This window comes from Coenobita brevimanus, chromosome 80, assembly GCF_032717465.1.
Source record: "Coenobita brevimanus isolate Jiangsu-jjx chromosome 80, ASM3271746v2, whole genome shotgun sequence".
Taxonomy (NCBI): Eukaryota; Metazoa; Arthropoda; class Malacostraca; order Decapoda; family Coenobitidae; genus Coenobita; species Coenobita brevimanus.
The window spans coordinates 3,580,064-3,602,324 of record NC_137033.1 but is presented as its reverse complement, the minus strand read 5'-3'; the positions used below and the strand labels follow the sequence as shown (position 1 = coordinate 3,602,324).

Sequence of the window (22,261 nt, the reverse complement as noted above, 5' to 3'; positions counted from 1 at the left end):
TTCTCTTGTTTCTTATTCTTTTTGCAAATAAAAATCTGAGTTGCGTAAGGATGTTGATGATAAATTTGTTTGTGAATCTTGAACCTGATCTTGACCAGTTCTTACGATGAACAAGTCTTCACGGTCGTTAACTCTTGTCAGGAATAGTCTTCTTTGGTCATATTTTTCATTTTGATATTTTTTATTTTTTATTTTTATTTTTTTTATAATGCAAGGAAGAAGGAACCAAAGGCCATGAGCCCGCAGTAACAGTTCCCTCCAAGAGAAAAACAAAATACAATAGAGAGCCAAATTCAAGATCCGATCATTTTGAGATGCCTGGACACACTGCGTTTGAAAGACTGGAGATCATTGGTAGCCGTATGACTGGAACAACCGTACATATATTAGTCATTTTACACACTGCTTCATGGTAGGAGATTTTATAAATAGGGAACCAGACTACATTACTTCCCTTACCAGATCACAGATTTTAGTAGGTTAACTTAGTTTGGAATCTGACTCATTTCTGTGAGAAAAGTAACTGGATTTCGTGATGAGTTCTCGTTTATGGTTAAAATGCGATAGTCAATCCCTTTTTAAGATGAGCAGTTCACAGTTTTGTCAGGGTGCTAGCTTTATTGATTAAATCAGAATTCCTTTGGTTGATATGTAGTGTTAGTGTTGTGGCTAACATTATCAGAGTAGCTCTGTTGTACGTTTATTTTCAGGCATAACATTTCATAAGCTATTATGCCTATTGATAGCGTTTTACCATCCAGGAAACTATTCTGTGGATTAATTTTGATAATCCGAAGAAGCCTTAAGTGTTTGGTTTGTGACCACCAGCACGGTGACGTGTTTACGTAGTTTGTTCTTGCTACGACCAGGTGTTTTTATTCAGCACAGGAGAACCCCCGATGGTAGCCAAAACGATTTTTGAAGGTTGTACGGTGTGGATGTCATCCTCACTGAAAGTATATCCTGAGCTGAACACAATTATCTGGGGATAGCAATATTAAATTCAAAGAATACGTCCTCTGGCTGAGCAGGTTAAATATCTACCATACAATTTACAACAATATGCGTCAGTGTTCCGATGTGTTGGTACAGTACACCGGCCTTACCTTTACTGAGCCCAGTATAATGACCACGCGGAAGAGAGCATGTTATTATCAACAACACGCAGGCTTTCATATTCTGGGCAGCTGTTTCTCCTAATTTCATCTAGCATTTTCTAGGTGCAGTAGTAGTAGCAGTAGTGTGTGTGTGTGTGTGTGTGTGTGTGTGTGTGTGTGTGTGTGTGTGTGCCATAGCAGTTTTGCAAGCTGAGCATTTTTCCGACTTCAAATTACTGTATATTTGGCGCATCCATAGTTAAGGTGAATAATTCAGTCAATACCTCATTAATTAGAGATGCGTGACCTCCAGTTTGTGCAGGTATCAGACTAGGAAATAAAAACACAGCTGTGATCAAATTTGCTATGTTGCTGAGCTGTTAATTACGTACAAAAATATTTGGTGAATATTTTAGAGTAAAGCAGATTTCATTTTGTAAAACGAACGGAAAAAGTTTCAAGAGTGGATCCAGGATTATTGGCAAGGAGATAAGGGTGGGAGAGAGGGGAGGTCGGTTTGCAGCTTTGTTTCTTTAATAAGGCACTCAACTGTGCAGTTTGGTGACATCTGAAGCAAATGTTTAAGCATCTGTAGAAACGACTACTGCGGGTCATATTCTAGGGGAATATTGAAACTTAGCAAAAACTGATTGTCGACCTTGACTTTCATGCATTCGACAGGTATTAATCTTAGCCTTGTTCTTCTTTTACATGAAGGATGTAACAAACACTCAGTATACAATGCTGCATTTGTGATACTTAACCCATTAGCCCCCAGAGTTCCTGTGTGAGGGATTGTGGTGGAAGGGTTTATATTATTAAACGTACTGCCCTCTAACTATCGGCCCAGTCCTTACCTCGGAGTTCCTTTCTTTATTAACTTTTGAAAATACCCAGTTCTATCTTATACTGAGAACACTGGAAGCAAATGGGTTAATAGTTCGTAATGTTCGTGAAAGAGGCACGTACCCTTCCCCTCCTTGGCAAACCTGTGACTTTCCTACTTGGAAGTGGAAAGTAAGCGGACCGTCATCCCTTTTGATCCCTCTGTTATGAAAATAGTACGGTATCTTTGTAACAGTAATAATAAAGTGTACGTACGGCAATAGCTGCGATAACAGTGGTAATGATTCCATTAACCCCTTCATTACGAGGACATACTAGTTTACTCTTACTACATCCACACTACTTTATTCTACTTAGGAAAAAAAATGTAATGAATTGCTCAATGACTGATATAGCTAAGCCTTGCAGTTCTAAAAGTATCTCCAAAGCTAAATGAAATGGTCCAAGGGTACTGATGGGAGACCAGTTAGATCAGCACATTGACAAATTATCACTGGGTTTGTTTCGCCCCAACAGCTGACTGAATCTCGGTCAAGTTCACAGCTACCACTGTTGCCAGATAAAACACCAACATCTTGGTGGACTAGGTGGCCTCAAGTCATCTGCTCGCAACTGTACAACTGAGCTCAGAAATTTCTGGTACAAAGGTTGGAACCGTCAGCCTATTTAGACAGAATGTTTAAGTAGCACTATAATCTGCGCACTATAAAGAGGTTGTTTTAGCTCTTCAGCCAGATGTACTATGAATTACAGATATTCATCATTATTGTACTGTCCTGTATAATGTGCCAACACTATACCACGGACTAGTGAAAGCTAGAGGACTATCTACCAACCTACCTATACTACCTACCTACCCAACTACAGTAAGGCGTAGGATACATTTACAGTTGTAACCACGTTACTACCCCTTTCTGTTCCCCTACAGATCCCTTGGCCGGGTCGTCATCGTCAGGTGTGTCAGTACCTGGAGGCCTTCCCCCGGAGTTTACACAGGTTGGTACTCGATCACTTACAACCCCCAATCCCCCCCCCCCCACACACACACACTTTTCCCTAAGCTCTGTATTATTTTTTTTTTAATCCTGGTTTTGTCCTCACATAAAATATGTCTGTATTGAGATTTTTCCCCTAACAATTTAATGATTACTGTAGATGTAATTGATAAATTTATATAGGGATGACTATAATAACGGGATTGACTTCGGGTGAGACTGTGACGAAGACGAAGTGGTGGTGTGTGACAACTGTATTACTGTCTTCATAAATAAATAATGTGGTTGTCCCTCGATGATACAATGATGGCTGTTGATGACCTGGAATTGTTTTTCGTGCCTTTTTGGCGTGTACTTGACAACGATGGTAACTGGACATTGATATGTAGGCTAAATGTCTTGCTAGTGATACGTAATGACATACCGTATATTTCATGACTGACCTTTGATGGCATATTAATAGCGTGGTGATAATGAAATGGTGAAGTATGATGGCTTCTATACTTATTAGCATAATTGTGTCTTGAATTAATTACATGGCAGTGTGTAAAAGGCGAGGTGTTGTGGAAGTACTGACACTCATCATGATTATCTCAATCTGTAAAATGAGAATATGGTCAATCGGAAGCAGCAAAGACTAACCATTCTCGGTCTGTACTACTGACTGTTCACTCAAGACAGAGGCAGATGTCACAGAAACTGGAATAATAGTTTCGTCTTTTTTGTTTCCTTTAATGCGAGGAAGAAGGAACCAAAGGCCATGAGCCTGCAATAATACAGTTCCCTCCAAGAGAAAAACAAAATACAATAGAGAGCCAAATTCAAGATCCGATCATTTCAAGATGCCTGGACACACTGCATTTGAAAGACTGGAGATCATAGGCAGCTGGAAATACAGACAGAGGGAGACAGTTCCAGAGTTGACCTGTTGCATAAATGAAGGACTGGGAGTAACGGTTACCTCTTGCATTAGAGAGTTGGACAGAAAAGGGATGAGAGTTTGCTGCTAGACGGGTGCTACGCGCCCGTCGTAGAGGTGGAGGAATGCATGCAGACAGTTCAGAGGAGCAGTGACCATTAAAGTAGCGACAGAAAAGAGATAAAGATGCAACAGTGCGGCGAAGAGACAGAGGTTGGAGTCAGTAAGAGGAGGAGGGTTAATGAGACGAAAAGCCTTTGACTCCACCCTATTGAGATGAGCTGTATGTGGGGAGCCTTCCCACACATGAGAGTTGTACTCCACAACGGGGCGGATAAAACCCCTGTATAGAGTCAACAATTGTGCAGGGATAAAGAAAGAACGGAGTTGGCTTAGCACACCCAATCTCTTGGAGGCAGATTTTACAAGAGATGTAATATGATCTATCCAAGAGAAGTCCCGAGTAAATGAAACCCCAAGCATGTTCAAGGATGATGCAGGATTAAGCTGAAAATTATTGAACATTAGTGGGTATACCTGTGGAAGATTTTGTCGGGTTGATAGGTGTAAGAACTGAGTCTTAGATGCATTAAAAACAACCAGTTTATTTTTACCCCAGTCAGAGATATGAGCCAAGTCAGACATTAGGTGTGCCATAGCCTCATCCCTTGTTTGTTGAAGTAACTGCTGAGATGGACGTTGTGGGAACCGAATGAAAAGGTGAAGGGTGGAGTCATCAGTGTATGAGTGGATAGGGTTAGATGTACAGCTTAGAAGGTCATTGATGAATAAAAGGAAGAGAGTTGGTGATAGGACGGAGCCTTGAGGAACACCACTGTTGATAGATCTAGAAGAACGAAGGCCGTCTACAACAGCGGCTATAGAATGACCAGAAAGGAAGCTAGTGATGAAGGCACAGATAGAAGGATAGAAACCGTAAGAGGGCAGTTTGGAAATTAAAGATTTATGCCAGACTCGATCGAAAGCCTTAGAGATGTCAAGTGCAATGGCAAAGCTTTCACCAAAGTCCCGAAAAGAGGATGACCAGGAGTCTGAAAGGTAGATGAGAAGATCGCCAGTGGAGCGTCCCTGACGGAACCCGTACTGACGATCAGAAAGAAGGTTGTGATAGGAAAGATGTCTTAAAATTTTTCTATTGAGAATTGGCTCGAAAACTTTTGAAATACAGGACGTTAAAGCAATTGGACGATAGTTGGAGGGTTGGGAGTGGTCACCCTTCTTTGGGACTGGCTGAATAAGAGCAAACTTCCAGCAAGAAGGAAAGGTACAAGTTGACAGACAAAGGCGAAAGAGTTTGCCTAGGCAGGGTGTAAGCACAGAAGCACAGTTCTTGAGAACAACAGGAAGGACTCCATCAGGCCCATATGCCTTGTCAGTATTGAGACCAGTGATGGTAGAAAATACATCAGCTGAAGAAATTTTAATGTCAGCCATGAGGAAGTCAGAGGGGGGAAATGATGGGAGGAACAGCACCGGAATCATCTAAGGTGGAATTGGAGGAGAAAGTCTGTGCGAAGAGATCTGCTTTATCAGTAGAAGAAATAGCTACAGAACTGTCAGAGTAGAAAAGAGGAGGGAAGGATGATGAGGTAAAGTTGTTAGAAAGGTTTTTGGCAAGATGCCAGAAGCGGGAAGAATTCAAGTTGGAGAGTTGAGAGCATTTAGTACGGATGAAATTATTTTTAGCAGAGCGAAGAACAGACTTAGCACGATTCCGGGCAGATATGTAAAAATGATGTGATTCAGGGGTGGGTTGGCTCCAGTACCTTTTGTAGGCCCTCTCCATGTTGCGGACAGCATTAGAACAAGCGTGATTATACCAAGGCTTTATTGCTTTAGACAAAGGATACGAGAAAGGAATGTATGCTTCCATGCCCGAGAGAATAACCTCTGTAATGCGCAAGGTACACTCAGATGGCTCCCGGCCATGGAAGCAATAATCATTCCAGGGAAAATCGAAGAAGTACTGCCTGAGGGCCTCCCAATCTGCGGCTCCAAAATGCCACAGACGACGTTTCCCTGGAGGGTCCACAGGCCATACTGGAGTGATAGGACAGGTTAAGGTGATAAGGTTGTGATCGGAGGAGCCCAACGGAGAGAAAAGATTAACAATGTAAGCAGAAGGATTAGTTGTAAGGAAGAGGTCAAGTATGTTGGAGCTTTCTCCAAGGCGCTTAAATTTATTACAGTGCTGTGATTTGCCAGGCAATATGGTGCCTTTACGATGATATGTAACGACTTACGAATTACATAATCAGGTCATGATGGCTATAAGTGATGAAGTATATTCGGTTTCTTTTCACCATACAAAGACCCCTATAACCCCTTTCACCTCAGTTGATGGGCCAGCTGTAGTCATACTGGAGAGTTCATTTAACTGGTAGCCAAGGAGACGCATTCCTACCCCATAATTAAGCTCATCAAATTTCATGCATCGGCGAATTACCATTTCAAGTTGTGGTGGACCCAGTTCCATCAGATGAAAACAAACCGACTATGATAAAAATATGTTGTCTTCGATCATCTACTTACTGCATGATCTGCTATATGGAGATTTTTTTTTTTTTGTATACAATTTATAAATAACGTGATCAGACCATGATTGTGCAGATGAAGTGGTGATGATGTTCTAATTATGTTACGTTGCCTTCCCCCAGCTGCTGCCTCCAGTCCCGGGCAAGATCGACAAGCCAGTGGGCCACAATGTAAAACTTAAGTGTCAGGTCACTGGCAAACCCGAACCCACCATCACATGGTATAAGGTAAGGTGAGAGAGAGAGAGAGAGAGAGAGAGAGAGAGAGAGAGAGAGAGAGAGAGAGCATTTCTTGTAATCGCTGCAACAAAATCCCGGTGTGTTTGGCTCCGTATGAATACAAATGGCCAAATTATCACAAACACCCCTGTCCTTATTGCCTCTCTCTCTCTCTCTCTCTCTCTCTCTCTCTCTCTCTCTCTCTCTCTCTCTCTATATATATATATGTATGTTTGCCTGCATGCATGTATGTATGTGTATGTGTACAGTATGTACTTGTGTATACGTATGTATGTGTGTATATGTTGTTACATAGCCTATGATTTCATCATCCTTTGTGTAATTTTAACGCACAGTTGCTGCATGTTTGATCACGAGCGTGTTCTGCCTCAGTTCCCCCCTTCTACCGTTATAGTAGAGTAAGTCGTTCTCTCTGTTGTCCAGAGCGGGATTGTGAACTCTGTCCCCATGGCTTTCATTTGCGCGTCCTTCTCACAAGTTTTATCAAGCTCTGCTGGCCCCTATATAATGAGCTCAGTCTCTGCTTCATGGCCACTTAGATCTGCTCCTCATTTTGTTCACATCTCTGTCCTCCCCTGTACAGATATTATTATTGTGAGTGCTCAAGAAATCTCCAACCATCTAGCAGCTGTGTGTAATTTGAGTATTACTGTTATTGAATTTTTTCTTGTACTGTATAGCATAAGTTTAATTTGTGGGCCTAGTGAAGTTTTTGTAATTCGTGTTGGGTTTTATGTCAGTCATTTTTGATAATAGTTTGTATCTGTAATAATTTATCTGGCATTCACTGAGTATTATCTGGTATCTCATTTTATCAGGGCTGACTTAGATAAAATTAACTCTTGCTAATTTCGTGTTAATAGAGGCTATTGCAGTTAACCATATATTTAACCTGTTTTTGCCATTACATTATCCTTATGAGTCCTGAATGTTTAGTTGTTAGTTTGTGCATTAAACTTTAACTTGTAATTTTACCTAACTCTTTTGTTTTGAACCTGGAACTTTACGGGACAGTTGTGATTTTTAGCATTCTCACTTAAAGTGTACGTTATCTTTCTCTGTTCCGTAACATAAATTTGGCGACCTCATATCAGGATATTCAGGATATTATCATAAGGATATTGTTTGATATTTTGTGACTGTGATATATTCATGATGGCTACTATTTCTACACTTGATGAAGCCAAAGATTTTTTTGTCAAATGTGCAAACAGTGTGTGATATAGAAAACAGAACAAAGAATGAACTTAAGCTTGTTGCTCAACAATTGGGAATTGCAGTTCACTCTCATCATTCTAAAGATCAAATTGTTGGCATGATTAATAAAAGCTTGTTTAATGTAACTCCTCCAAATGAGCAAACGCAGATTGAATTAGCTAAGTTACAGCTAGCTCTGCAGGAGGCTAAGGCTAAGGAGGCGGAGTCTCGTGTTAAGGAAGCAAATGCTCGTATTGAAGAGGCACAGGTACAGGCTCAGGCACAAATTGAACTTGCCAGGATTCAGGCAGACCATGAGTATCGCATGAAACAAGGTGGAACTGGATCATCTAGCTCTGATGATTTTGATGTGGCTAAAAATGTTAAACTTGTCCCTCCTTTTAATGAATCTGATTTAACAAAGTATTTACAGTTGTTTGAGAGGGTAGCTACAGGTTTTAATTGGCCTAAGGAGTATTGGCCAGTACTCCTTCAAACTGTTCTCACCGGTAAAGCTCAAGTAACTTATGCATCTTTGCCTCAGGATCACTCTGATAATTATGATGTAGTTAAGAGCTTGATTCTTAAGGCCTATGAGCTTGTTCCTGAAGCCTATAGAGTAAAATTTAGGACAACTTACAAGCAAGATAAGCAATCCCATGTTGAGTATGCAAAAATCAAAGAAGATATGTTAGAGCAGTGGTTAAATTCTAAGAATGTGGATTCTGATTTTGGTAAATTTAAGCAGATGATTTTGCTGGAGGACTTCAAAAGGTGTATTTATAAAGATGTAAGCCTATATCTTGATGAGAAAAGAATAGATAATTTGTCTGATGCTGCAGTTTTAGCTGATGAGTATGTTCTCACTCACAAGAGATATTCTAGAGAAAAAGGAAAGCTGAGAGTAAGTACGTTGCCTCTACTCAGAGTACAGGTAACAGGAAAGAGAATAAAGATGATGTTTCTCAGGAAGTAAATACCAGCTTCACCTCTAGATTTCAGAAAAGTAAATGTACTTATTGTAGTAAGCTTGGTCATACTACGGAGAGATGTTTCAGGAGACAGCGTGATGTGAACAAAAAGGAGTCTTTAAATATTCAGTCAATTGGTCTAGTGTCCACTCTTGAGAGTTCCCAGAATTCTTTAACTGAGTTAACTGAACCTGCTTTGAGGGGTAACTTAAATTCTCATGATGGAGCTCCTCTTTTGAGCAGTAACGTGGGTGACACTCTCAAGAGTTCATGTGCTAATTTCCTGTCTGATGGTTTTGTCAGTCCTCTGGACAGTAATGACAGGAAATCAGTTCAAATATATCGTGATACAGGTGCTTGCCAATCCCTTATGCTGACCAGTGTTCTAGGCTCTAATTTTAATTCCTCTGATGAAACTGTAATCTTACAAGGTGTAGGGGATAATTACTTCTCTGTTCCTCTGTGCAGAGTGAATTTAGAGTCTGGTTTTGTTAATGGTTCTGTTAGGGTTGGGTTGGTTGAGACACTCCCAATGTCAGGTGTAACTTTCTTACTTGGAAATGATATTGGTGGAAGTCAAGTGTGTCCAGCTCCTCAGTTGTCTAGTGAGCCAGTGGCTGCGTCCCAGGATTGTGATGTCCCTGATGTGTTCCCTGCATGTGCTGTCACTAGGGCTAAGTCTAAAGTTACTGGTGATTTAGAGGATGATGATGATGATGATGTTATCCTAGCTGACACTTTTCTTGCTAATTTGGACCACTCACCAGATGAGGCAGTACCCCGTAGTGTTGATAATTTGTCTCGTCAAGAGTTGGTTGAGTTGCAGGTTGCTGACCCTGAGTTGAAAGGTCTAGCTAACTCTGCTTACAGTGAAGAAGAGTCAGCCGGTGCTTCTACTTGTTATTATGTAAAGTCAGGAGTACTTATGAGGAAGTGGAGACCCCCAACAGCATCAGCCGACTGTGAATGGGAGGTTGTACATCAAGTTGTCATCCCTCGTGTTTGTAGGCAGGATATCATTAGAGTGGCTCATGATTCCAGTTTGGCAGGACACCTTGGAGTGAGGAAGACTGTGACACGCATTTTGAAACACTTCTACTGGCCAGGTATCTTCAGGGATGTTTCCTGGTATTGTAAGTCTTGTCACACCTGTCAAGTTGTGGGGAAGTGTAATCAGACCGAAAAGGTTGCACCTCTAGTTCCCATTCCTCCTTTTGAGGCGCCTTTCACCCGTGTGTTGGTGGATATTGTGGGCCCTCTTCCTAAGACTTCTTCAGGATTTTCTTATGTGTTGACCATGATTGATATGGCTACTCGTTATCCTGAAGCCATTCCACTTAGAAACATCTCAGCAAAGAACGTGGTTAAGGAAATGCTAGGGTTCTTCACAAAGTTTGGTCTGCCCAAGGAGGTACAGTCAGACCGAGGAAGTAATTTCATGTCAAATGTTTTCAAGCAGTCTCTGAAAAGAGTTGGGCATCTCCCAGATCACGTCTTCAGCTTACCATCCCCAGACCCAAGGAGCGTTGGAGAGATATCATCAAACACTCAAATCGATGCTCAAGAAATACTGTTTGGAACATCAGAAAGACTGGGATAAAGGTCTTCCATTCGTTGTGTTTGCTGCAAGAGAATCTCCAAATGAATCACTGGGCTTCTCACCTTTTGAACTACTGTTTGGCCATGAAGTAAGAGGACCCCTTAAGTTACTCAAGGAATGCTGGCTGTCGGAGGAAGATGACGTCAACCTGCTGGAGTATGTGATGAAGTTCAAAGAACGGCTGTCCACTGCTTTACAGCTGGCGAGAGAGAATTTAGGAGCTGCTCAGGAGAAGATGAAGACTTGGTATGATAAGAAGTCCAGGTTACGCCACTTTCAGCCAGGAGATCAGGTTTTGATTCTGCTACCAGTTCATGGGCAACCTCTTCAAGCCAAGTTTAGTGGCCCTTATTTCGTGGAGAAGAAACTCAGTGATGTCAACTATGTCATCGCCACACCGGATCGTAGAAAGAGCAAGCAACTATGTCACATCAACATGCTAAAGTTATATCACAGGCGGGACGAAAATAATCCAGTCTGCACTGTAGCTGTTCCACCCGAGTCTGCAAGTGAAGCTCTCCCATGCAGTATGAGCCTGAGTGATAGTTTGGGGAAGAATCCTGATATCATGAATGATCTCCAGACTAAGCTTTCTCATCTACCACCCAAGGAAAGGCAGGAGTTTTCGGCTTTACTGCAGGAGTACCATAAGTGTTCCGTGCCACTCCAGGAAGAACCACTGTGTTGATGCATGATGTCGATGTTGGAGACGCAAAGCCAATTAAATTGCCTCCTTACCGTGTGAACCCAGTGAAAGTTCCTCTCATCCAGAAGGAGCTTGGCTACCTGTTGGACCACAAGATGATTGAGCCCTGTCAGAGCGAGTGGAGTTCTCCTGTCACTCTAGTCCCTAAGCCAGGTGGGTCACAGAGGCTTTGCATCGACTACAGACGTGTTAATCAGATAACCAAAACAGACACTTACCCTCTCCCTCGTGTGGAAGATTGCATAGACAAGATCGGAAAGGCTAGGTACATAAGTAAGTTTGATTTGTTAAAGGGATACTGGCAAGTACCTATGACTGAACGTGCTAGGGAGATCTCATTTTTTGTAACATTAGGAAAGACCTTTGCATGGTCTGTAATGCCATATACAGATTGTTTTCGAGTAATAAGAAATTTCCTTTGTAAATTTCTTTTTTCTTTGTGGGGAGGTGTTACATAGCCTATGATTTCATCATCCTTTGTGTAATTTTAACGCACAGTTGCTGCATGTTTGATCACGAGCGTGTTCTGCCTCAGTTCCCCCCTTCTACCGTTATAGTAGAGTAAGTCGTTCTCTCTGTTGTCCAGAGCGGGATTGTGAACTCTGTCCCCATGGCTTTCATTTGCGTGTCCTTCTCACAAGTTTTATCAAGCTCTGCTGGCCCCTATATAATGAGCTCAGTCTCTGCTTCATGGCCACTTAGATCTGCTCCTCATTTTGTTCACATCTCTGTCCTCCCCTGTACAGATATTATTATTGTGAGTGCTCAAGAAATCTCCAACCATCTAGCAGCTGTGTGTAATTTGAGTATTACTGTTATTGAATTTTTTCTTGTACTGTATAGCATAAGTTTAATTTGTGGGCCTAGTGAAGTTTTTGTAATTCGTGTTGGGTTTTATGTCAGTCATTTTTGATAATAGTTTGTATCTGTAATAATTTATCTGGCATTCACTGAGTATTATCTGGTATCTCATTTTATCAGGGCTGACTTAGATAAAATTAACTCTTGCTAATTTCGTGTTAATAGAGGCTATTGCAGTTAACCATATATTTAACCTGTTTTTGCCATTACATTATCCTTATGAGTCCTGAATGTTTAGTTGTTAGTTTGTGCATTAAACTTTAACTTGTAATTTTACCTAACTCTTTTGTTTTGAACCTGGAACTTTACGGGACAGTTGTGATTTTTAGCATTCTCACTTAAAGTGTACGTTATCTTTCTCTGTTCCGTAACAATGTATATGTGTGTATGTATGTATAAATTTCTGTCTATCTATCTGTCTGTCTATCTGATTCTGTTTGTCCTTCTACCTGTCTGTCCGTCTGTTTGCTTTGAATATGATTGAAAACGTAAAGCAAACTAAGGTAAAACTTGCAGGCTGTCTTAGATTAGGTCCGTTAGGTTTGGGTAGTAGGCATAAGTCTGCAGTGTTTCTGCAGTTACTTTTTCTGAGCTCTTTTGTTGTGCATATAACGATCCCCCCCATCCCTTTTTCACAAAATCACTCCATACCAAGAAAAAATCTGAAGGGTCCCTAATTCTTGTTGGGAGAGAGGGAGGGGGGAACCAAAGCCTATTTGATTTCTTCTGATAAGTCTTAAATTTTTGAAAGCTGGCAGCTGATTGGTTGTCTGAGTGCATTCATTAGTAACGATGTGATACAGGTGATACAAGTAATTATTATAAGGATTACAGTAACTGTTTCTAACAAGACTGCTGAAAATATATATATATATATATATATATATATATATATATATATATATATATATATATATATATATATATATATATATATATATATATATATATATAAAATATAAATATATATATATATATATATATATATATATATATATATATATATATATATATATAATGCAGCATAGTGCCCCCTGGAACACCCGGCCACCCCCACAAGGAATACAGCATAGTTCATTCATTCATTCATTCATTGCCAGACGCCATGTATCCCAACCGGGGTGGCCAAGGGCTTAGAGTTAATTGTTTTACAGGGAGGGGCACGAATCCTCCACCAACCCCACCTGACACGTAGGGATGCCAACAGCATCTGGTGTTCCCAGGCGATCACCCATCCAAGTACTAACCAGACCCAACATTGCTTAACTTCGCTGATCGGACGGGAAGCGGTGTACTCAACGTGGTATGGCCGTTGGCACCCATGAACTCCCAGACACCCCCACAAGGAGCCCAAGGAGGAGCAGCAGCCGCGCTCCAGGACTCGGTGCGACATAGGCCTAAGTCAGCCCGGGCCGCGCGCCTCTATGACCCGGAGCCCACCCACCATTGCCATAACAGGAATACTGCACTACCTTCCGGGTGAGCCTTCACCAACCAGCTAAGGGGTGGAGTTGTCTGCCCAGTTCCTGCCAGCACCCCAAAGGAGACGGCCAGTAGCCGCTCCCGCCTTCGTCAGGAGACAGCCAGTAGCCTCTCTGAAGGTGTCTTCTTTCTTGAGACGGCCAGCAGCGAGTGTTAGTGTCATATCCGGGACATCTCCCTCCAGATTTTCCCCTCCCCAGTTCCCCTTAGCCCCCATTGGCCATTTCTCTTAGATAGATTTCATGATCGCAGATATAGAACTGTATGTGAAACCTAGCGTCATAATCAGTCTTTCGCCTTGCCATCTGGAGTTTGTGATTACCCTGTACTGTTAAGGTGTATCGAGTCCTGCTTTGGTGTTCCTCCCTGTTTAAAAGAACCCCACTGGACTAGGAAAATCCCAGTATAACAACGTTATTTCACTGTTTATACAAAAGCTTCTAATATTTACTTTCTAAGCATTAAGAATATTGCCAAAGGTCAAAGAATGTCAGAGTAATTTGTAAGTGAAAGTCTAACTATGATTTCTAAGTTTCCCCCTTTTAACTTTGCCACTTGCAAAGTCGGCCTAGCACTAGACTAATCTGGGAGTTATGGACAACCCTGTAGCTAACTGCCATAATTCTTGCAACTGCAACCATATCTGGTGGCAGTTTGGACATCTTAATCACCTGAATTGGTAAGGGGAGTCTTAACTTTCACTGACATTTTTCCTTTCTGCTTCTCAGGACGGTTTTGAGCTGAGGGAGGGATCACTAGGGGGAGAGTCTCGCTTGACCCGACATTACCTGCACCTCTATGACCTCAGACCTCAGGATGCCGGCACTTACACGTGCGCCGCTGCTAACCCACTTGGGGCTGCTGCAGCCAACTGGACACTCAGGGTCATTGGTGAGTCCTGAAGATTTTTGCACTGAGTATGAGCTATCCTTGACATATTTTAAGTATCTTTCAGCTCAGCCTTCAGCTACTTTGTGTTCATTTACTATATCTCCTTCCACCTTCAGACTCACTCTTGTACACTGTACCGTCTTCACCAAAATCTTCATGTCTCCATTCTGTGCCGGGGTTCTTCAGTTACCCATATTTTTTTGTCTATAAGAAACACTTTTTCCCTAAAAAAATACACTGAAAAGTTCCCATGTGTCGAGATGAATGTCAGAACAGCCACATATACAGATAGTTATCCAATAAACTGCCTATCATTGGCAGAATGTAAAGTGTAATAAAAAAATAATAGACAAAAACTTTCGATCATCATATCATCATCCGGACCTTCTTTCCCATTCTAGGGCAGGGTGATGAGCAGCAGTGTACAGACAGCCCAAGTTTTCCCAGTCTGATGGGCCATGCATCCATTTACTTATCATTCAAGCCCCTGGAATCCTGGCTTTATCTAAAACACCAGAAACCTTCACCACATTCTGTAGCTTCACGTAAACGTATCCGATAGGGTAAATCCGGACGCTGTCACATTAAATAGGGGTCCCAAATCCCAGATCTTGCACTTCCTCTCACAACATTCATCCAGCCATCTCGATCTCTTGTCAGTCCTTTAGCCTCACCGACTTCTGTACCTCTCTTCCTCACACACTTCTCCACCATATCCCTCCACCTTCTCCTTGGTCTACCTCACCTCCTCTCTTCTTCAAATTTGCTCAGATATACCTTTTTCATCACTCTATTGTTATTCGTTCTCTCCATATGACCATACCGTCTCAGTACACTCTCTTCGATTCCAGTGTCCACAGACTTCCTCACTCCACATCTTTCACGAATCACATTATTTCGTATCCTATCCACTCTCTGTCCTCCACATACATTCCTCAGCAGTCCCATCTCTACTGCTCTCACTCCTGACTTTTCATTTTCATGCCACACAATAGACTCACATCCATGTTAAAAGTTGGGACTAACACTCCTTCATGTAAACCTCATGCAGCTGCAGCACTCAAGCCTCTGTTTCTTATCGAGGCCTTCATAGTACCAGTTACTTTCCTGGCTTGTGTCACTCTGCTTTCCACTTCAGCAAAACTATGCACTAGTCAACCAAGTTCTTGTCTGGTATTTGCAAGTAGTACTGCATCATCAGCATACAACAACTTTGAGGTATTCCATCCATCACCATTCATTACCAATGCCATCCCTCTCTCCACTACTCATGCTTTTACTTCTCTCATCACCCCATCCATTTAATTATATATTGAACAACCGTGGGGACATCACAACACCTTGTTGCACGCCCACACCGACTGTAAACCATTCACTTAGATATCCATATACCCTTACACATGCTGCACTGCCATCCAAAACTCGACGGCACCTAGGAACTTTCCATCTACACCGCACATGGGCAAAATTTTCCAGAATCCTTCTCTATCTACTTTGCCGTATGCTTTTCCCAGATCCTTGAATGCCATAAACACCTTTAGCCCTTCTCACAAGCCTGCTCCACTATCATACTGCAGATAATTGATCCACACATCCTCTGCCACTCCTGAAGCCACCCTCTTCATCACTCACTAGGACTTCCGATATCTCTCTTACTTTCTCTATAATAATTCTTCCATAGACCTTCCCTGCCACATTCAGTAAACTTATGCCACGATAATTCTTGCACCCACTTCACTCACCTTTATTTTTGTACAGAAATACAATCACAGCCTTTTTTCACTCTGCTGGCACAGTTTCACTCACCCATGCCTTCTTACGTATCCCCAACAAACACTTCATTCCGCTCTCTCCACTACACTTAATCATGTCTTCATACACCTCATCAACCCAGCTGCTTTCCCATTTTTCAGCCGCTTCACAGCTTTCTTCACCTGTGCGAGTGTCATGTTTCCTGGCGCTGTTTTCCTGCTCTGTACACCCCCCAAACCAAACATATTTATAGCGGCTCTGCTGTCTTTATTCCCATTCATCAGGCTTTCAAAATATTCTTTCCATCTGGTCCTTATTTCATCCCCATGGGTTAATAATCTAGCTACCACTTACATCTTCACACTTTCACATTTCTTTCCACTGTCACTTGTACATGTCCGCACCTCATTCCAGAATAACTTCCTGTTTTCAGAGTAATTTGCATTCATTTTTCTTCCTAGATCATCATTTACCTCCTCCTTTTTCCTCTTCACTGGTCTCTTTACGTGCTTCTTGCTCTCAGTGTGTTCAGTTCTTATTTCAGTTGAGCCCCTGTCCTTTAACCACTCTAGCCAATTCTTCCTCAATTCTTCCACTGTTGTCTTAACTTCTTCATCCCCCCATGCCGTACCTTGCTTCTTTATTGTTACTCGTGCCACACCACGCGCTGCTTTAGCATTCCTAACTATGCACTCCCTATATTCTTGATCAGGTGGAGAGTTGCTGTTCATTTTCTATGTTGTTTACATTCAGGCAATGTTGCCACCTGATGTCTGGTGGTGAATATAACTGAAATTTGTCAATGCAAGCATGTACAGTACAAGATTAACTACTGTTTGTTACCTTTTACTGTCCAAGAGTTTTGGTGAACATCCACTACCAAATCAGGTCTGCTTCTTGATAGTGTGTTATTTATTTATTTATTTTTTTTTTCTGATTATTTCTGGGATGGTAAATAAACCCTTCCTGTCAAATCTGTTTCCCCATTGTTTTTAGCTGTCTTGCTGTGAATTTGCGGTGTGCCACACGTACAATAATTATCGCCTATGCACGAAATTATTGCATCTGGTATGATGTACGATACCATTTTCTATTATCCTACGGTTTGTACAATAATTTTGGGTTGAAAGCTAGCATGGCAGTAAATTTTGTGGCCCGCATAGCTAATCATGCACAGTTGTTCCACCATTTGACAGATGATGATCTTAAGGGCTAATGAAATTGTGATAACAGAAAAAACTTTTTTATTGTCTTACTGTTATTATCTGCAAGAGTAAGCACCTTTCTGTGAATTACCTAAGTTCTGTGGACTGCCATCTGCTGCTAGTCAGATTGATTGTCTAGAGTGGCACAGAGGCCATTTCTTTTCCTTATAATATTATATTTGTAATAACGGATATGATTATATTATTATCTATCTATAGCCCAACGCCCTAACCCCGCAAAGGGTGGCCGCAGACAAAACGCCTCCACGTCGCTCTGTCATCCACCATTTGACTACCCTCCCCCCAGCTCGCCCCCCCCTCCCTCATATACCTCTCAACTCCATCCCTCCACCTCATCCTCGGTCTACCCCTCCCTCTCCCTCCCTCCACCTCACCTACATACACCCTCTTAGTCAGTCTTTCATTCTCCATTCTTTCCACATGCCCAAACCACCTCAGTGTATTTCTCCTAATCTTCTCAACCACATCCACATCCAGGGTGGTGTGACATCATTTCCACACCACCCTTGAGGTCAAGGCCACCGACTGGGTGTGGAAGTGTTGCCGCTCGTGAGTGAATAATGTTTTTGTTTTTTTTACTTCGGTACTGGCATATGCCTACTATTTTGCCCTACATATTAGCTTATGATTATAAATGTGATTATTCCTTGCCCTTAAAATTACGGTAAAAGCCAGTAAATGTGAGCATTTTTCCCTAGCAACACCTGTACAAGCTATGCTTGGGTCTACGGAGGGGTACGTACTTTACCTTAGGCCAGACTGGGTGTGTCAGTGTTGCCACTCATAAGAATTATATGAATTATTTCTTTTACTGTGGATATTGACATATTTCTTCTTTTTTCAGGCTCATAATCTTATATCCATAACTGTGATATTATTACCTACCCTAAAACTACGCTAAAAACCATTAAAAGTGACTACAATTTCCATTAGCAACACTGTACAATATGTATGCCATGTTTCTGTGTTACTGTATAAATATTTTATGCATAATAAGATTACTGTTGATTCATCCATCAAAATATACAAGTGTAAGTTTTATTCATCTGAATTTATCGTATTTGTGATGCCTTGTACATAAATAGCTTCCGTTTCACATCGCAAGTTGGGGAAACGTGGCACCATTGTACACAGGTGCGGGCCACACCACAGCCGCAAACTTACGCGAGTCCTACTACAGCATGTATTTACTAATACTGTATATATTGCTGGTTCCATGAAAGCAGTGATAAGAAACAGGGAAGTGAGCATGGAAATGAAAAAGTTACAGTACTGTATGACAGTATTGTGATACCAACTCTAACGTATGGAAGTGAACCTTGGACCTTGTTCGAGGGACAGAAGTGAAGAGTAAGAGCAGTGGAAATGAGTTATTTGAGAGGAGCCTGTGGAGTCACATGGAGAGACAGACTGACAAATGAGGAAGTGAAGTAGCATTGTGGTGTGGATGTGGATGTGATAGGAAGCGTTAAGAGAAATACACTGAAGTGGTTTGGCCATATGGAGAGGATGGAGAGTGAGAGACTGATGAGGAGAGTGTACGTGAGGTGGAGGAGGGGAGAGGGAGGGGGAGGCCGAGGATGAGATGGAGGGATGGAGTGGAGAGGTATATGAGAGAGGGGGTGTGTGAGCTGGGAGCAGGGCAGGATGACATGGAGGCAGTTTGTTTGTGGCCACCCCTTACGGGATTAAGGCGCCTGGCAATACTGTAGGTATGTAATAATAAAGTGTCACAAGATTTTACATTCTAATTTCAGGAAGTGATTCTTGGGCTAAATTTGAGGGAAAAAATGTTACATCAAAATAGGTCCAGTTATCTTCTGTTGGGAGCTATAGTTATTTGATAACTTAATGACCACAAGGTTAACAGTAGGTCTAACTGTAGCTCCAGAGTGGCTAAGAATTGGACCTATTTTCTTATACTATTTATTATACAAAGTAATCCTAGGCCCTGAAGATAGTCCATCAAGTCCTGGTATACCCTGTATAATGTTAGTAATAAATTGTATGAGTGATCTAATTTATTGAAGGACTAATGCCTTTTTTTTTTTTTTTTTTTCTTTTATGCTGAGGGCGGCACAGTGTATTCAAAAATCCTCTGAGAAAAATTATGAATAATGTTAAGGTTGACTTCGTGACATTCTTCTCTGTTGTCATTTACATGAACAATATCAGTGTGGTTAACCTGTCCCGTCCCGTTGATGTACATATGTGCCCAAACGTTTTGTCACTGACTCTCGTTGACATTTATAAACGCCCTGCAATTGCAAGGTCCGTCATTTGCACATTTTTCAAATTTTGCACGTGATTTTTGTTATGTATACATGGGACACCATCCTCTACCTGAGTTCAGGCAGGGACAATGCCTTACCCTGCATGACTTCCCCTCCCCCCCCTGCACACCATTGTCTCAGCAACTCACCTGTTACCAGTGACCTGGCCAGTAAAGACATGTCGCGCCACGGTACAAAATTCAAGGCGAGAGTGATTCCTCAATCGATGACAGTGTGGAGGACAAAGTTTACATGGTGCCAGAGGAAGTGATGAGGAGGTAACATTGCCAAAGAAGGTGTGGTATGTTGATGTGGTGAGAGAAACAATGCTTATGTCGCCTATATTACTGTGTGAAAACCAATATACTCCTGTACTACATACAAATTTGTACCAATTAAATAAATATCTACCTATTCCGAGTGGTTTGGAATAGTTACCCCTCCTATAGAAAATGTCTTCTGTGGGCTGGAAAGAAGATGGTACCAGGTGAGGGGAATATCACCTGTACGAGGCATTTCTAAGCTCAGGTGAGCATTTTCTCTCTGAATTTTTTATGTTTCTCATAAAAAGTGGATGTTTTAGCCAAAAAAAAAAAATTCAAAAATTTGCCGGGGCTTGGGGTGGGGGGTCTTTGGTGAAAAAGCTGCTGGGATGCAGTGGGTTAAATAAGATGTGATTACACTCACCCCACTACCACTCTTCCCACCCTGTCAGGGAAAAAGAAGCAAACTACGGTATGTCATAAACAAAGCAAATGAAAGTAATCGTACATTTTCATGCTGAAGTCGAAGAGGGATGAGATGCCGTATATGAATGTTAATTTAAAACCATAGCATCGCCAATGCTTTCTGGCACACATACCAGTTCCTGTAAATGCATGCGGAATATGGGATCACACTCCACCCAGACAGATTCTGCTTCTGCAGGAGAAGGGTGACCTTTGCAGGTTATCTGCTTGGCTGGGAGGAGTATCAGCCTAGCCAGGACTTGCTAAGCTGTATAATCTCTTTCCAGATGCCGCCACACCCCTCCCTCACAGATATCTGCTCATGGTTCGGGCTGGTAAACCAGGTTGCCCCATTCCCCACCATTGCACCATTCATGGAGCCTTTCAGAGAATTATAGAAAAAACCATCAGGGAAAGTGGTGTACTGGGACGGCCAGCTCTAGTCCATCTTTGAGTCAACAAAGGGGACTATAGGCAAGCTTGTGACGGAGGGCTTCCAGTTGTACGATGCCACATGGCCCACAGCAGTGTTCACTGACATCAGCAGGCTTGGCATCGGTTTTGTGATCATGCAGCAGTACTGCCAGTGTGTGTCTCAAGTGAACCTCCTGTGCTGCAAGGGTGGCTGGAAACTGACCTTGTGCGGCAGCCGCCATCTGACATCAGCCAAGAAGAACTACTTAGCATTGGAGGGGGAGGCCCTTGCCATCGCATGGTACCTGAGAAAGGCACGCCTGTTCCTGCTGGGATGTCTGGACCTCACCTTCATCATAGACCACTGTGTGCTCACCAAAATCTTCAAGAACAAACAGCTGCAAGACATCAGCAACCCCCACATACAAACTTCAAGAAGACATTGATGTACTCATTTAAAAAAGAACCTGATGGGGGAGGCGAACCATGTGGCAGACTCACCCTCAAGGTACCCCCTGCTGTGGGGCAGACCGGACAAGACAGACCTGGTGGAAGACGAGGCTACATGTGCTGTGGTCGCGGCAGCGATGGCGTGCACCCTAGAAGACGAACAAGGCGCCATTGTGGACCTCCGTCAAGTGGAGAAGGAAGCACACCAGGACGAGAACTACAGGCTCCTCCATGAGCGCGAGAGTGCCAGGGGCTGGGCCAACCGGAAGGATGAGGAGCAGATAGCACTCTGCCCATACTACAGGATTAGGAGGCACCTGTCATGCCAGGGGGATACTGTCATGTACGGTATGCCAGCAACAATGGGCACCTGCAACTCGTAATTCCCACAGTCCTTCAACGCCCGGTCACAGCCAACCTCCATGCAGGTTACCAGGGCAAGGACTTCATGTTCAGGTGCGCCAGGCAATGTGTGTAATGGCCTGGTATAGATGCTGAGGTGGAGCAGAAGAGAAGGCACTGTCAAGCACAGTATGTGAAATCAATGCCCCATCACAACCCGTGGAAAACTTGCTGCCCACACCCCCACTGGAGTGCCCCTTCCAGCAAGCAGTGGCAGACCTGTTCCAACTGGAGGGGGAGGAGTACATCGCTTATGCAGACAGGTTAAGTTGCTGGCTGGAGGTGGAGCATCTGCCCAGGGGCACTGCCAGCTCACGGCTCATAATGGCCTTTTGTAAGTGGTTCAGAAGGTTTGGTATCGCAGAGGTCCTGTCTTGTGACGGGGGTATGAACCTCGTGAGTGGGGAAATGAAGACATTCCTATCCATGCGGTGTGTGCAACTGAGAGTGTCGTCGGCCCATTACCCACAGTCCAATGGCCGAGCGGAGGCTGCAGTCAGGTCTGCCAAGAGGCTGCTGAGGAACAGCACTGGCCTAGGAGGCTACCTGGATTCGGATGCAGCTGCCAGTGCCATATTGCAGTACGGTATCTCAACACCCTGCTACTTGACACTGACACTTCCCCGGCCCAGCTGCCGATGGGGTGTCAGCTGAGA

General features: G+C 42.7%; 1 protein-coding gene and 1 non-coding gene across 2 annotated transcripts in view; one reads left to right on the top strand and one right to left on the bottom strand.

Annotated features, from left to right (window-relative positions):
* Positions 1 to 22,261, top strand: part of LOC145409243 (fibroblast growth factor receptor-like 1) — a gene marked incomplete at its 5' end in the record, with an annotated part of 174,839 nt that overhangs the window by 120,998 nt on the left and 31,580 nt on the right. Inside the window, 3 exons of the mRNA XM_080279727.1 lie at positions 2,872 to 2,939; positions 6,536 to 6,640; positions 14,198 to 14,360. Of these exons, the coding sequence (XP_080135853.1) occupies positions 2,872 to 2,939; positions 6,536 to 6,640; positions 14,198 to 14,360 (336 nt within the window). The remainder of the gene's footprint in view (positions 1 to 2,871; positions 2,940 to 6,535; positions 6,641 to 14,197; positions 14,361 to 22,261) is intronic.
* Positions 13,186 to 13,304, bottom strand: LOC145409419 (5S ribosomal RNA). The gene has a single exon (XR_013899083.1). It is a non-coding gene; the product is annotated as a 5S ribosomal RNA (ribosomal RNA).